Source organism: Tribolium castaneum, chromosome 1 (genome assembly GCF_031307605.1).
Source record: "Tribolium castaneum strain GA2 chromosome 1, icTriCast1.1, whole genome shotgun sequence".
Classification (NCBI taxonomy): Eukaryota; Metazoa; Arthropoda; class Insecta; order Coleoptera; family Tenebrionidae; genus Tribolium; species Tribolium castaneum.
In genome coordinates, this window is record NC_087394.1 from 31,475,681 (window position 1) to 31,491,217 (window position 15,537).

General features: G+C 34.2%; 1 protein-coding gene across 1 annotated transcript in view; it reads left to right on the plus strand.

Moving 5' to 3' along the window:
- The window catches only part of ci (cubitus interruptus), a 60,541-nt gene extending 45,167 nt beyond the window's left edge, over positions 1-15,374 (plus strand). The window contains exons 3-12 of the mRNA XM_064357211.1: positions 7,760-7,858; positions 7,909-8,273; positions 8,330-8,563; positions 8,613-8,762; positions 8,817-8,981; positions 11,096-11,326; positions 11,382-11,546; positions 11,597-11,956; positions 13,285-13,497; positions 13,550-15,374. Coding sequence (XP_064213281.1) covers positions 7,760-7,858; positions 7,909-8,273; positions 8,330-8,563; positions 8,613-8,762; positions 8,817-8,981; positions 11,096-11,326; positions 11,382-11,546; positions 11,597-11,956; positions 13,285-13,497; positions 13,550-15,001 — 3,434 coding nt within the window. The 3' untranslated portion in view covers positions 15,002-15,374. The remainder of the gene's footprint in view (positions 1-7,759; positions 7,859-7,908; positions 8,274-8,329; positions 8,564-8,612; positions 8,763-8,816; positions 8,982-11,095; positions 11,327-11,381; positions 11,547-11,596; positions 11,957-13,284; positions 13,498-13,549) is intronic.
- The last annotated feature ends 163 nt before the right edge of the window (positions 15,375-15,537 follow it).

Here is a 15,537-nt window from a genome sequence, read left to right on the forward strand (position 1 = left end):
CAGGTTTACTAGCGCGGAATTTGACACAAAGTAGCTTCACTTTTACTCATCTTAATTTCTCGAACTTGACTTCCCTTGACTCGGTTTTTCATTGAAAGAAGTAACGCAATGTCTGCTTCGCCAAAGGCAAATGCCACGTTCAGTTTAAATAGGTTTATGCTACTGCAAAAAATTTTGTTGCATAATTTAGGACGTAATAAATTGTAGACAATAAATTATTATATTCTATAAAGCCGTGACCGTTAAAATAGCACAGTTACGGCAACGGATTTATGTCTCTAATATCATTGATCAAGAGTTGATTGTTATACAGGATTTCTGGCGAATAATGGCAAGCGTGTTATGCTACTTTTATTATTAAAATATTTGTGGTACCTCCTAGCTGAGGAGAATTTTTAAAAACGGAACACTATTAAAAAAAAAAGGATCAACTTTCTTGCTAAATTGTAATAGATCTTTATGCCTTTTTTGGTAAATTGAAACAATTGAGAATCATTTACTATTTTTCTGTGGTCAATTTAAAATCTCTCTAGAATAAAGTAGACATTTCGTACTTTAGATTACATCATAATAAATACCTCAATTTATGTTGTTTTATTGCTGTATTTTTTGTTTCGTTTGGAAAAACTGCAGGGAAATATTGTTTCAAATCAAATTTTGCAAAGAGTAAGCAGTTCAAGATATTTCACCTGATAAGGTCGCAAAGACTTTAGCTTGAAAGACGAGAAAACTCAATATACAGGGTCGCTAAAAAGTATGGATACAGTTAAATATTATAAAAACTATTTATCAAAACTTTTTAAAATTTGGTGTACGCTTAAAAGTATATAAATTTCAGATGTCTATTAAATTTCTATCTCCATTTGTTCTTCAGTTACAAGACTAACTTAATTTTTTAAAATAGCAACAAAGGTCAAATTTAATATTTTTGAGAAGAGCATTTTTTCTGAGTTCTATGGTATAACACATGCATACCTTAGTTTAATCGAAAATTTTGTTAGCTTTGGAAATGTTGTCTTTATCTATCCTTAGCTCTTTCCTGTATAATCAATGACAAAAATAAGTAAAAGTTAAAAATAATTGTTAAAATAACATTTCTAACTGAATAAGAACACTTTTTAATTAAAAAAAATAAACACAAAATGCTTGATTTTTATGCTACAAAAGATGTTCAAAATGATTTCCACCTACTTTTTGGCTTTCTGTCCCCATGATAAACCAGTTTTACTTAAATGTACCATTATTAACTAATGTTGCACCCAAGTTTAATTTTTGGCTAATATACAAGTGACAGATAGCGCTGTTAACAGTATTTTCAAAGCTAACTTAGTTTTATTCGTGCTATTTAAAAAAATCAAGTTGGCCTTGTATTTTTAAAATAAATGACGATAAAAATTTGAAAAAGCTCTCAGATGATATAAATTTAACTGTTCTCCAAATTTCAAGGTTCTCTGTTAAACCGCTCTGAAAATATTTAATTGTATCCATACTTTTTAGTGACCCTATATTTCTTTGGTGATCGATATGATAAAATGACAATGTGGATAAAATGTTATTCACAATTTAATTTAATAAATTTTTAAATGTTTTTATGTTCATTGTTGTGTCGCATTTTTATGGCTTTTGTCCGTTTTTTTTTTCTAATCAATATACATAATATTAGTAACTTACTTATATTATATTGTTGCAGACTACTAACTATACAGTTTTATTATTATTGCAGTTATTCAGTAAATGAGTTTATAGCGTAATAAAACGTTATTAACGAGTTACAACGTTTAGGATTTGTTGTAATTTACTATTTCACACACTTGCAGACAATGTTTTTAAAGTTATAAAAATAAAAAAGTTTAATATGTAAGATGAAAAATGTAAGTAGCTATATATTTGTTACTTTTATAAGTCTTACGTTTGTATTTTATTACTGATTATTTTTATCAATCCAATGCCTGATGTTCATGGAACAAAATTTTGAAACCGAAAATATGAATTTAAAAAAACACTAAATTACTTGTGATTTCCTTCGTTTATCATAACTGATAAAAGAAAAACTCTCTGAACTGACATATTTTGTAGGGGTATACTTATGTTATATTTATTATGCATTTGTGTATTTATTTCTTAAGCAACAATTTTTTGTCCGTTGTGGAGAGGTGTCCGCCAATGAGAGGTAGAAATTTTAATATAAGTTTTGTCCGTTGTGAAGAGGTGTCTGTAATTCGGAGGTGTTCGTTAAGGGAGGTTTTCCTGTATTTTTTAAAAGAATAAGGAAAAGCTTCTGTAAATTTTTAAATTGATTATCCAGTTTTTTTACTTGAAAACTGTCAGAGGATATGTTTCGTTGGGTGAATTTCTTGAGACATAATATTTCACAAATGGCTATATTTAACCACCGCTACTTTTTTGACTTCTACAGTATAAACATATCATCGCCTTGTCGCTTTCACTTTGGGTAGTAATAATTTTCTCTCCTTTTTTCCACTATTTATAAACTGCGAACGCGTGTTGTTTACGGATTCACCTTGTTGGAATATTGGATTTCTATTTTTGGAGACATTCCTAAATCATAATGTACATAAATGGACTCAGAAGTTGAAATAGAAATACTGATGTAATAAACTTGATTTTTGGTCTTGTCGAATGTTAGATTACAATGTATAAGGAAGGCGTGATCGCAGGAACAAAACCAAGATGTTTAAAGGCGAACGAAAATAGATTATGGTGGTAATATATTTTACCTAACCAGATGCATACAGCAGTTCAGCGGTGTGTTCCCAACCCCGCAATAAAACCGTACCTCCAATAGCACATGTACTTTTTATGGGACATTCTAAAGAAAACTGCCACAAAACCTGTGAAGTGGTCACTGCAACATCTCTTTGATGTCCGTAATTGCCGTTCATTTATTTATAGAAATTATTGTTTGTTATACCTGTCTCATGTGTTTATCGTTGGCGCATTGTTGAGACTCGTTGAAAATGTCAGCGTCCGTTTGATGGACCCAACGAGTTTATTTTAACACCCGGCGTGATAATTTGACTGATTTGGTGAGGAAATACGTCCACAAAAACGGTAACAATGATTCTCTTCATTAGAAGCAGATGCACATAAGTGCTGGGAATCCTTGATGATTTACTTAATGAACCGTTGCCCTCGCTATTTTCAGTTCATTATGTTGTGTGTGCGTTGGTCGGTCGGGTTAATTTTAAACATCTGAATATTGGTACCACAACATACGTCACGCATATGTGCAATCGACCAAACATTCAGCTCACACTAAATAACGCAGAATGAATCTCACACCAAGCCACAAATGCAAAACTTTCACCTAGAATGATCCTCCATGTGCAGCAGAAACAAATACTACAACAGTTCCTTTTTTCCGTGGGTGTCAAGGTCTTGGTCAAGTTTACATCCTGCAATTATTTAGTGACGTGACAAACATTAATTAAGCACCAGCAGCATTAATCCACAATAAAATATAACGATGACAAATTCCTCATGAAAGCTCGTTCGGACTGGATGGCTGTGAAGGAAAGTGACATGACCAATAAGATTGATCGATCGAGGAAGGAACGTCAACAAACGTGCGCCATTAATTATAGCCATCCGTTGAAATTATCTCATTTCATATGCTAATCTGTCACTCTCGAGACGTTTTTCTTTTGCTCCGGTTCTCCTCCGAATCCGGCACCACCAAACCGTGCAATAACCGCTTCCTTTTTATTATTAGTAGTAAAAACTGACGATTAATTCCAGATTTTTTGGAGGAAACATTAGTTTGAAAGTAAATCGTGCGGTATTTTATTTTTGGGGGCACTTGGCGAAGCGTAATTATTGCTTCTGTCTATATTTATTCGACGTCTGGCGCCGCGGTCGCACGGATTAAGCCATAAGCATATTTCCTTTCGACCAAAAAGGCAGTGACTTACATAAAAATAACAATCTGTAGTAGTTTACATTTTTTACTAGAGATCATAGTACTTATTATTTAACTGTTTTTATTCAGACCTTACTATTTTTACATAACATTTATTTTATTTAATTAAATTACCTAGCATTTAATTTGTTCCCTTCTAGAATTACGAGTACTTTCCTTGCTCTAGTATTTTTTTCTATAATTTATTCAATATATGTTCTTTTTTTGTAAAATATTTTACGTATCTTTCTTTCAGAAATGACAATATGGCAATCATTTATTTCGGGACAATCAGTGTGTTTATAATTTGCGAATTTATTTTCCTATTTTTACTCCAATTCCATTATTAGCAATTTTGTTGGAAACTTGTTCTAAATAATTTTCTTTGCGGCGACAAACCATTTTTTATTTAATCAAGAATTTGTAATTACAAAATTATTGAAACTACTGTAATGAGGAGGTTTCCAGTTTTTGAAATTAATATACCATTGATAAAAATCTTAATAATTGTAAAGGTATCTTGTCACATTTAATTTTTTTGATATATGCAAAAATTAAAAACTTAATCAGTGTTCAAAATTTGACAATTTGTCATCCATGTTTCTCACTTATTAATGGCACATTTTGTATGTTTTTTTGTAATTGCAAATGAAATAAATAAAATGTAAAACTTCCACACCATAAGGAAGTTTTGAGTAAAGATGCCTATTATGAGACAGCTGCTGGTATGAGACAAAGTTTTTTTAACAAGCTAAACTTTATTTCAAAAAATCCGTCACTGTTCTATTTTACTAATAGCTTATTATGAAATTCTATCAACAGCGAGGAGATAGTACTGAAGTGATTCTTTTTAATTATTTCTAGATATTTCTTAAGATTCTTCTCTACTTTGTTTCTAAAGACTGTTCTAGAGCTGAAATCTGGACCATCTAGACTATTTTATATACTCATCTCTAGATTCTTTTGTTATCTTTTGTAAATTATTCTCCAGATGTTTCTTTAGAATTATTTTCTAAGCTTCATTGAAAATTATTTTATAAACACTTTTTTTTTACATTTTTTCTACAATTTTTAAATTCTCTTTTAGATTCCACTTTGCTTTACTTTTTTTTCCATATTCTTCCATAGTTTCGTTTAGATCATTTTATGTTTTAGAATTGTTTATGTATTCTATTCTAGGATTTTATAAGATTCAGCACTTTCGTACAAGAAAGTGTTGATTGTTTTAACAACATAGAACTAATAACTTTACGTAGTATTTGTTTATCATGCCATTTTTTCAATATATCTTATACCTCCTTCTGCCGATTAATTCAAAATTCTGAAAAATTTCTTCGAGATACTTGAGTTGGTTGTGGCGAATGTAAAACGTAAAAGAATTTTTATATAATATATAATATATAATATATAATATATAATATATAATATATAATATATAATATATAATATATAATATATAATATATAATATATAATATATAATATATAATATATAATATATAATATATAATATATAATATATAATATATAATATATAATATATAATATATAATATATAATATATAATATATAATACAGCGTGCTCAAAAACTGGCGCACCAACTCAATGGTGTGTGGTAGAGAACTGGTTATATATAAAGGTAAAAATAGTAAAAAAATTTTTTGTATTAAAGTTATTGATAAATAACGGATTTTAGATAAATGATATGTGGCAACGTTGTCTAACAGTCATAATCGCAATAGAATTTGAGCAACAATAAAAATAAATTATTTTTGAAACGGTTTCCTAGGAAATAATTCCCAGTGTTGGCACATCTACACATTGTGATTTTTTGGATGAATTTTAATTTTTCTAAATTAAAAAAACTGCTAAAATCTGATAGTAAATTAAAAAAAAATTATTCATCGTTTTGTTACGGAACGATTACCTGGTATGAAACATAAAAACAAAAAAATAATGAAAACTAAAGAAGTTAACACAATAAATTTGTAGCTCCATATTTTTTAAAATATGACTTTAGGAATTTTTTCAACATTTTTCCCGTAATCTGCACTTGCTTCTCAATAACGTACCACTGAGTTGGTGCGCCAGTTTTTGAGCACCCTGTATATAATATATAATATATAATATGTAATATATTATTTCAATTATTTTTTATTTTGAAAAAAAAGTTTATTTGCTTTAAAAAAACTGTTATTTTGTTTTAGGAAGTTTGTTATGTTTATTTTTTTATTATTTAATAGAAAATGTCTCAGTAATTTGGTTAATTATTTTTGACTTGGTTCCCTTATATGAGAAGTCTCATACTGAGAACGTCCGTACTGTCACATTAGAAACAGGCAAGTTTCACATGTTCGACAAAATCAAACTTATAAACTAAAATATAAATTCGAATAATAGTTACTGCGTTTTTTTGATAAAAATTTCGTTACCTATATCCTCTCTTCAGATATCCTTTATTCCCAACAAAAATTATTCAAAAAAAAATTATTTTTAAAAAAAGTTGTCACATAATAGGCACCTTTACCCTCTTGTCTTGCAGAGTGTAACAAAAATTTCAAAAAATTTCAAGACCAAAACCGACTATAAAATACTTGTTCATTGTTTCAAGAGATAAGATATTAAGAAAAAATGATTAATTTCTATCAAAAAATATTTTCCTACATCCTCCTCTTAATATTTGTTATAAGGCATTGTAGTAAAATTCTGAAAAAATTCACATGCATAGAGAAACAAATGCAGTAAATGCAGATTTTGAGTGATTATTTAAATTGATTATTATTATCCACGTCAGGTAAATTCCTTGAATCACCATTTTGAAAGTTATCAAAGTATTTATTCCACGTAATTTCTTGCTGTGAGTAATATTTTGTTAGTAGTTGGAAAATTAGGAACTATCTTGTTATAATAATCCATTAAAAAATTGATAATTATAATTGTAATTGGTAAGTAAATGTAATTATTATTTTATAAAAAAAATGCATCAAGTGGCAACTTCCCTACAAAAACTCACTCACTGAAAATTATAAAGAAAAACCACCCGAACATTTCAATTGCGGTTAACCGCAACTATTTTACAAACATTACAGCAAACGTTATTTTCATTCCAGTAGTTTTTTTTTTATTTCATTTAAATCTTCTTATAAGACTTAATTTACATAAATTTCTTTGTATATTTTCTGAGTTCTGTGAGCCGCTAAACGACAGATAAGCAAAAAGTTTTATAAACTTTATAAAGAAAAGCGTTTTTATCATATACTCCGAATTTTGGAGCGTTTATGAATTTCACTGCTTTACAAAATTTTATCTTTCAACAATTTTCGCAAATATCTATTTTAGAGCACTTCTAGCGCAAATGAAAAGTATGTGCCTACTATATCTCATACACTAGAGCAGGTAGAAAAAATCTGCTGGCAGATTTGAAATCAGCATGCAACAGTTACTTTACAAAGGCAAAAAAAATCAGAAGCAACAGAGGAGAAAGTGGCTAAAAAAGCTGTGTATATTTTTCTTAATAAATGCTAAAATAGAAAATAAAATAGAAAATAAAGTTACCTATCACTCGAAAACTAAAGCTTATAAAAAAAGTCTGTTGTCTGTTTTGAAATCAGCACCCAATACAACAAAATCAGAGGCACCAAAAAGTGAATGATTAAATTTGTGTCCTTTCTTTAAACAAATGCTACTTGACTTTCCTACATTTCAAAAACTAGAGCTGATAGAAAAAATCTGTTGGGAGTCTGGAAATCAGCGTCCAACACTCAACAGCAGCAAAAAACCTGAGCCAACCTACTGTAAACTCGTGTTATTTGTTATAAAATTACTTTTTCCGATTTCCAGGACTGGGACTCTCTCCTGAATACCTCAGCGCGCGGGGCTTATCCGACCTGCATCCATCTTCGGCGTTGGCCAGCAGCGAATTTCCTTTTAGCATCGACGGTAATTAATCACTTACCGCACTGTGCTTTGTGTAATGTGCGCTTTGGCAGGTTCACGGCTGAACAGTCCCAGGCCGGGTAGCATAAGGCAGTCGCGAAAGCGGGCATTATCCTCCTCCCCTTACTCCGACTCCTTCGACATCAACTCCATCAGATACTCCCCCAACTCGCTGGTGTTGGTCAATGGTTCGAGGTCGTCGAGCGCGAGCGGCTCCTATGGACACCTTTCGGCCGGCGCCATCAGCCCTGCCTTCAACATGCACCCCGAACTGCACCTCCAGCAACTCCAAGCGCACCTCATGCGGAGCGCGGGCTCGCTCCTCCCGCTGCCGCCCGCCACCCCCACGCACTCCATGTACTCGCTCGGACACCACCCCCTGCACGTCTCCTCGCCCCACAACATTTCCAAGACTGATGTAAGCCAAAAAAAAATAACTACAAGGAACAGCAAAACAAAACAGTGATTTTTCAGGCCCTTAACGATAAGAAAAAATCTGAGACTGGTACCTTAACTCATCTAGATTCGGACGCACAAGCGCGGAAAATTAAAATTAAAAAAGAACCGAGTAATGCAGTCAGTGGGACGATTAACGAGGGACAAAACGACCAAACTGATCTCAAAGACGAACCTGGCGATTTTATCGAAACTAACTGTCATTGGAAGGATTGTGGTACCGAATTTCAGACTCAGGATGAGCTTGTTAAAGTATGTTTAATCAGGCTTTAAAACTATTTTTATTAATGCATGGTTGTAGCACATTAACAACGATCACATACATGCAAATAAAAAATCGTTTGTGTGCCGATGGGACGGGTGTTCGAGGGCAGAAAAGCCGTTCAAAGCGCAATATATGCTAGTGGTGCATATGAGGAGACACACGGGGGAAAAACCGCACAAGTGCACTGTAAATATTAATTTGGTGGTCCAATAATTTGGTTTATTAATTTGATTTTTGTAGTTTGAAGGTTGTGTTAAGGCCTATTCGAGGTTGGAGAATTTGAAAACGCATTTACGATCTCACACGGGTGAAAAACCGTACACTTGTGAATATCCTGGTTGTTCCAAAGCGTTCAGTAATGCTTCGGATAGGGCGAAACACCAAAACCGGACACACAGTAACGAGGTAAGTTTGTATTTTACGTGGAGTCGTTTGTTTACAAAGTTCTGATCGAATTGCTCACAAATTCGGAAGATTGAAGTAAGTACTAGAATAAGAAGGAAGGGTTCGGTAAGCTAGGAATTTCGGTCCCAAACCAACAATGGTAGTTTTTGTGCGATTAATTTTACTTACCGTTCTTGTACTCCAAAATACTTAACGTCGAGTCTGTGGTTTTGTAACAAGTAAATACGTCTTATTGTCTTGCAAGCAAACCTAGCAACAGTTAAACAAATGGAGACTACAGGTGAAGAACAAGAGATATCGAAACTTTTATTTTAGTTCAAGTTTTAAATTGTATTTAGCAGTTTAATTTATTACTTTAATTAATATCTTTTTTGCACGACTGATATTTCATGTATTTATCAACTAAAGAAAAAGAAACAAATAATAATTTCCTTCGTTCTATCTCTGGGAAGGACACAGCAGTTTTTTCATTTTTCTTACTTTTGCTTTTTGTCTCTTTAGTTTAAATTCTTAAAAAAATGCATTCCTTGTTTTTCCTTATGGTCTTCAAAAAAGTTGTTCATCATTAGTTAAACGGATACCCAGATATTAGGATACGATGCATTGGATTTTGGGACAAAAAAATCTAAATCCGCCTTTAAATTGAAAATTTTTAATAATAATAATAATAACCTTTATTGGAAAAATACAACAAACAATGAACAAATTAATCTAATACAACAATTAAGGTAAAATTCAATAAAAATAATAATAATAATAATACTAAAACAATAATAAAATAATAAAATACAAGTGATGAGATGTTATTATTGACAGAAAGAAAACTGATTGAAAAAATTTATGGATATTATTTAATTTGCAGAAGCAGAAAGAATAATATCATTTGTGTTTTTTTAAGCTTTTTTCGTCGTTTAAAGTTGTACTGGTTTTACATTCTCCAGTAAAAATTATCACGCTTAGAAACGTATAATCTTAAAATATAGATGAATGTATTAAACCAACATCCTCACACTTCTTTCGATCAGCTTATCTTTTACACTGTCTTCTGATGAAAAGATGAAGCCACACATACAAAAACTGTTAGAAATAATCTGTCGATATTATTTCACATGCCAATTATTAGAATTGGTGATTCTTTTTAAGAGATGTTACGTGACTTTGCTTACAAACTTCTTAAGCTCAAAAGTCTAAATCCAAAAAAAATACAATTAATCAAAAACACGTGTTTTTTGTTTTACTTTGCGCACGGTAATGTCAAGATTTCTAAACATCAGAATAGGTATTAATAATTATTAATTTGCAGTTTAAAACCTTTCGAATGTATTTTTCATCTCGATCTTAAGGTCTCGATAAAAAACCTAATATTATCAAGCTCAAAAAAAACCTTGGCTTTCCGTATTTAATACAAAAATAAGTATTTTAAATAAAGAAATACTTGTATTAATATTCAAATCTTTCTAAAAGACGTAACAGTACTTTATGGTACAAAATTAAAAACTTAAAATTTTTGATAAGTGATAATGTTAACATTGATAACACACGTATAACGAAGAATAAAACACAAGAATAAAACTATTTCATTGAGACAGTGAGTCGTAAAAAATTAACCTTAGATGTTTTGCATTGTAACTTTACTTTAAAAAAAATATCAACAATGTTTAAGATTTTTAAGCCTGAGGGACACTTGCAGAGCAACAATTTTCGACAAAATTCCGTGAAAAGATTTAGTTAAACCTTTCAAACTAGGTACCTTTTGGTGTTTTTTTGGGACCTGAATCATTATAGATGCGCACTTTTTTGTAGGAAAAATTTTGTACAACTTTTTTTAACATTTAACGTAAATTTTTCAAAACATTTTTTTCAACCAATTAGTGAACAATTTGGATCTGAGTCGCACTAATTTTTAAAAATCGAGCCATTTTGTGTGTCGTTTTGTCCTATTGTATTTTTTGTAGTCAAAGTTTTAAATGAAGGAAAAATGTCCTTTTTTAATTGTAAAAAAATAATGAGCAGTAATTTATGATAACTACCAAACGGGCCACTTTTCTAAGCTTGTCGTTCCCTTCAATTGACAATTTTAGACCAAATCAAAATTTAAGAATGTTCATTTCTAGAAACCGTACGTGTGTAAGGCCCCCGGTTGCACGAAGCGCTACACCGATCCTAGTTCACTCAGGAAACACGTAAAGACAGTCCACGGTGCTGACTTTTACGCCAACAAAAAACACAAAGGTATCGATGGCGGTTCCGAGGACGGAGCCGCTGGTTTAGACTCAAGCCCGCGCAGCGAAGACATGCAAAGCCATAAAACCGCAAGTCTTAGCAGTCCGAGTATAAAATCAGAGGTAAGAGGAGACTCCATCTCTCGCCAAAACCGTTTTACTGAAATTAATTCCACAGTCGGACGTCAACTCGCCCGGACACCAACAACAGGGAAGCCCTCTGGGCGCCACCCAGCTCGCTGGTGGTTGCAACGACGACTTCCCGGGGGACATGACCACGGGTGTGCCACGCAACGGGCCCATGGACGACCCCGCGTGGCCGTACGATGCCGAGGATTTGGAGGTAATTTAATTGTTTGAAAAAAATCAATTTGTTAAATTGTGTTGTTGTAGATTGATGATCTTCCGGTCGTTTTGCGGGCAATGGTCGGCGGAGGTGTCGCAGTGAGTGAGAGGAATCCAAGGACGAGGATGAAACCGCGACTTCAGACCAAACCTCCGTCAAACATTATGTCACCCGCACAAAGGAAAAATATCGGAATTACGGATCTTAATAGGAGAATCAATGATTTGAAGATGGAAGGCACTGTTACTGCTCAAAATAAGACGCAATTTACTGAGTTGCAGCAGAGGTTGCAACCACCGGGCAACACCCAAGCTCAAATCAGGAGGGATAGTAATTCGACCGTTAGCTCGTACTACGGGAGCATGAGGAGTGCAGATATGAGCAGGAAGAGCAGTTTAGCGTCACAAGTATGGCCATATTTATTTTATGAATTTTTAATTGAACGGTGAAGTAATTTTAAAATGAATACAAGAGTAATCGGAATTTATTCTACACTCTAGCATTACAAGTAAACTTTTTTTATGTATCACGAGAAAAAACTCGTTTACAAAATTTAAAATCGTATATTTGTAAGTTTTATGGTGGTATTCTCAAACTATCCCAATAAAGGAACTCTAACACCGCCTAACAGAGTTCCCATTTGTTCGAAAATGTAATTTTAGAGATAATAGAAGTCTATACTTGATTCAAATATTTTATTCGTAAATGTCAAGAGGTTTCCATAAAATTATCATTTCGAATTTGGTATTGCAAAAAGTTTCACTAAAATATTAAAAAAAAGTGAATGCAGAAGACGAGTGCAGATCAAGGCAAAGAATATCCTTGATTATTGAAACAAATCACATTTTTTGTTTTGAGATAATTTCTGTGGGATCTTGTGTCAGATTAGGTAATCAAATTGAAATCGAATTATTTTATTGTGTGCTGTACAAAACGCAAAATAAATAAAAGGGAGAAACAGAATTTTGACGAAATGAAATAACTATTGAAAGACAAAAAATTTAATTTGAAATAAATAATACAATTTAAAAAATCTAAGTTTTATTTTCACGGAATAATGTTTCCAAAATGAAGAGTACACAGTGTTAAATCTTTTATTTATACAAATTTTGGTTCCTGACGAATTTTAAGTTGTATTCATTGCCACTTAGGATTGCCAAAGATTACCTTTGCAACGTTATGGATAATTATACCAGTTGATTTTTTTCTAAGACCAGTGTTATCCCCTTTCTTCTTTTCCTATTCCTCAAAAACCAAAGGTCGAATTGTTTGCGTGATTCTAAGCATTAGTGTAATCCACTTATCACATTTTTAATGCAATTTCTTGTTAATTTGGTGAAACATCGTAAAAATTCACGATCTGTCACTGTCATTGTTAGTTTATGGCGAGATTTTTGCCGCTGTTATTTAACAGAGAATGTTACTGTAGAAATGTTACTAATAGAGTTTAAGGAATACGAATTTAAATAACAGCTGTAATTTTTACATTAATAGAGCAATAACATAGTAACAGAAATTAGAGAATAGCACCATTAATTGAACAGTGAAGTAATTTTAAAATTAATTCAAGAGTGATCGGAAGGTATTCTACACTCTAGCATTAACAAGTAAACTTTTTTATGTCAAAAAATGTATCACGAGAAAAAACTCGTCTACAAAATTTAAAAGTTTTAGTTGTTAATTCTAGCTTTCTTTATTGTGACATTACACCTTTATTTATGATTCATTTTTATAGGCTTCAAGTATGCGCCCTGGTATGGCACCGGGGTCATTTTACGACCCGATTTCGGCCGGAAGTTCCCGAAGATCGAGTCAATTATCAACTGCAACCACCGGCGGAACGTGCATACCACCGTCTCCACCTTCACATCTCCTCGCAGGCCAGTTACAAAGGTTGCAAAACAACCCGAACAAAATCACTGGAGGCAACGGCAACTTGGTGCTACAGGTAACCGCCCCTTGCAATTTCAAGACCAAAGTTTCATTATTGTTACTTCCAGACACAAAATGCATCACTTCAACAAACCGCCTTACAACAAACGTGGATGTCGTCAAACACAACGGCAAGTACCGACGCACGAAGAATGTCCGAACCTTGTCACACACTCACAGACCGCAAGAGCCCGCCACCACGGCCCGCTTCTGTTACTTTATCCCCACTCAAGGGAACAGTGAGTTCGTCGGAACTTCACCCCAACCAGGCCGTGGTTTTGGACGAAGTGGGCGAAGGCGAAATGGTTGAAAATAAGTTAGTGATTCCCGACGAAATGGTTCATTATTTGAACCAAGTGGCGGACAACCAAAACAACGACTTCAGCACGGCCATGAGTTGGTCACAAAAACCAATCCCAAGCCCCAGTCAAACTCTACCATCGCCGTCCAGTTTGAGCCATATACTACCATCACCACCAAGCACAAACGTGCTATCGCCAGGCAATTTGAACCAAATGATGCCTTCGCCCAGCAACCAAGCGAACCAAATGATGCCTTCGCCCACGTCCAACATGATGATGCCGTCGCCGGGCAATCAAGTCACTCAGATGATGCCTTCGCCAGGCAACCAACTCAACCAGATGATGCCTTCGCCGTCCAGCAACTTCAACCAGATCATGCCGTCGCCGTCGTCAAACTTCGGCGCGATTCAGAACCCGATGCTGTCGCCGGCCCCCAGCATGACCCAGATGGTACCATCGCCCATGTCAGCGCGCTGCCACTCGAACCAGATGCCCATGCAGAGCCCCAACGCCCAGGTGGTGCCGCAAAACTGCATGATGCCGCACAACCAGAACATGATGCATTGCTACAACAACCGGCCGATGTGCTGGGACAACAACCAAAACCGCCCATGCCAGGCCAATGGCGGCTACATGGGCAACTGCGCGACGCACTACCACAACGGGTACGTGCCCAACGGGTGCGCGTCCAACAAGCCCATGAACTACAACACGTACCAGAACCCGGCCTACAATTGTCTGCCCAGTTTGAACGAGCCGTTGCCGTCGCCCGCCATGGCCGCGCCCGCGCCCGCTGACCTGATGAATCAGCCGCACTACAACCAGACGTGTTACCAGGCGAATTACAACCAGTGTGTGCCGCAGAATAATTGCAACTGCAACTGTCGGAATCCGCCGCATAAGTGCTACCACCAGTGCAGCAGGGGTGGCAATGCGGAGATTCAGTGCAAGGATATCAGCCAGTCGCAGATGTCGCCCGGGGTTGTGGCAAATGGGGTGCAGCCGTTGGGGATGAGGCAGGACACGTATCAGAGGACTTTGGAGTACGTGCAGAATTGCCAGTCGTGGGTGAGCAACACGGAGATGGTCACCAGTACCACCACGCATCCGTTGGCCAAGTGTGGCGATGGGACGAGCTCGAATATGGTGGTTAATGATATGACGTCGTCGCTCAGCTCCTTGTTGGAGGAAAATAGGTATCTACAGTTGATTCAGTAGCTCGTTGTATTTTTAGGAGTTTCATCATATTTTTCTAAGTGTATTGCATTGATTCGATTTAATGGTGTATAAAATGTACATTGTGATATTAAACTTGTAATTATTAGGTAGATTTCGCGCAATATTTAAATAGAGAAAAGCTTTAACGTTTGTATATTAACATTTATGTAAAAAGATATAAATATGGATGCAATTTATTTATGATATTACATAAGAGGTCTATGATCTCAGTCTAAATAAGGCCATTTACTGCCATGTTCATATCAGACAATAAGTACACATTTTTTAAGTAAGTTTGTACATTTATAGATTCTAGGAGTTATATTTTGTATTTGCTATGAAGATTATTTAATAAATGATATGCTTAAAAAAGTGTTGTTGTTTGTTCTTTATAAATCCTGAGGGCACAGAAAGGTACTAATGTACTTGAAAATTTAAGGGTCAAGTGTATTTAAAATCAAAAGAAAATTCATGAAAATATTTTTGGTAAACAGATGAAAATTTTTGGAACAGGAGTTTGTATCAGGAACATAGGA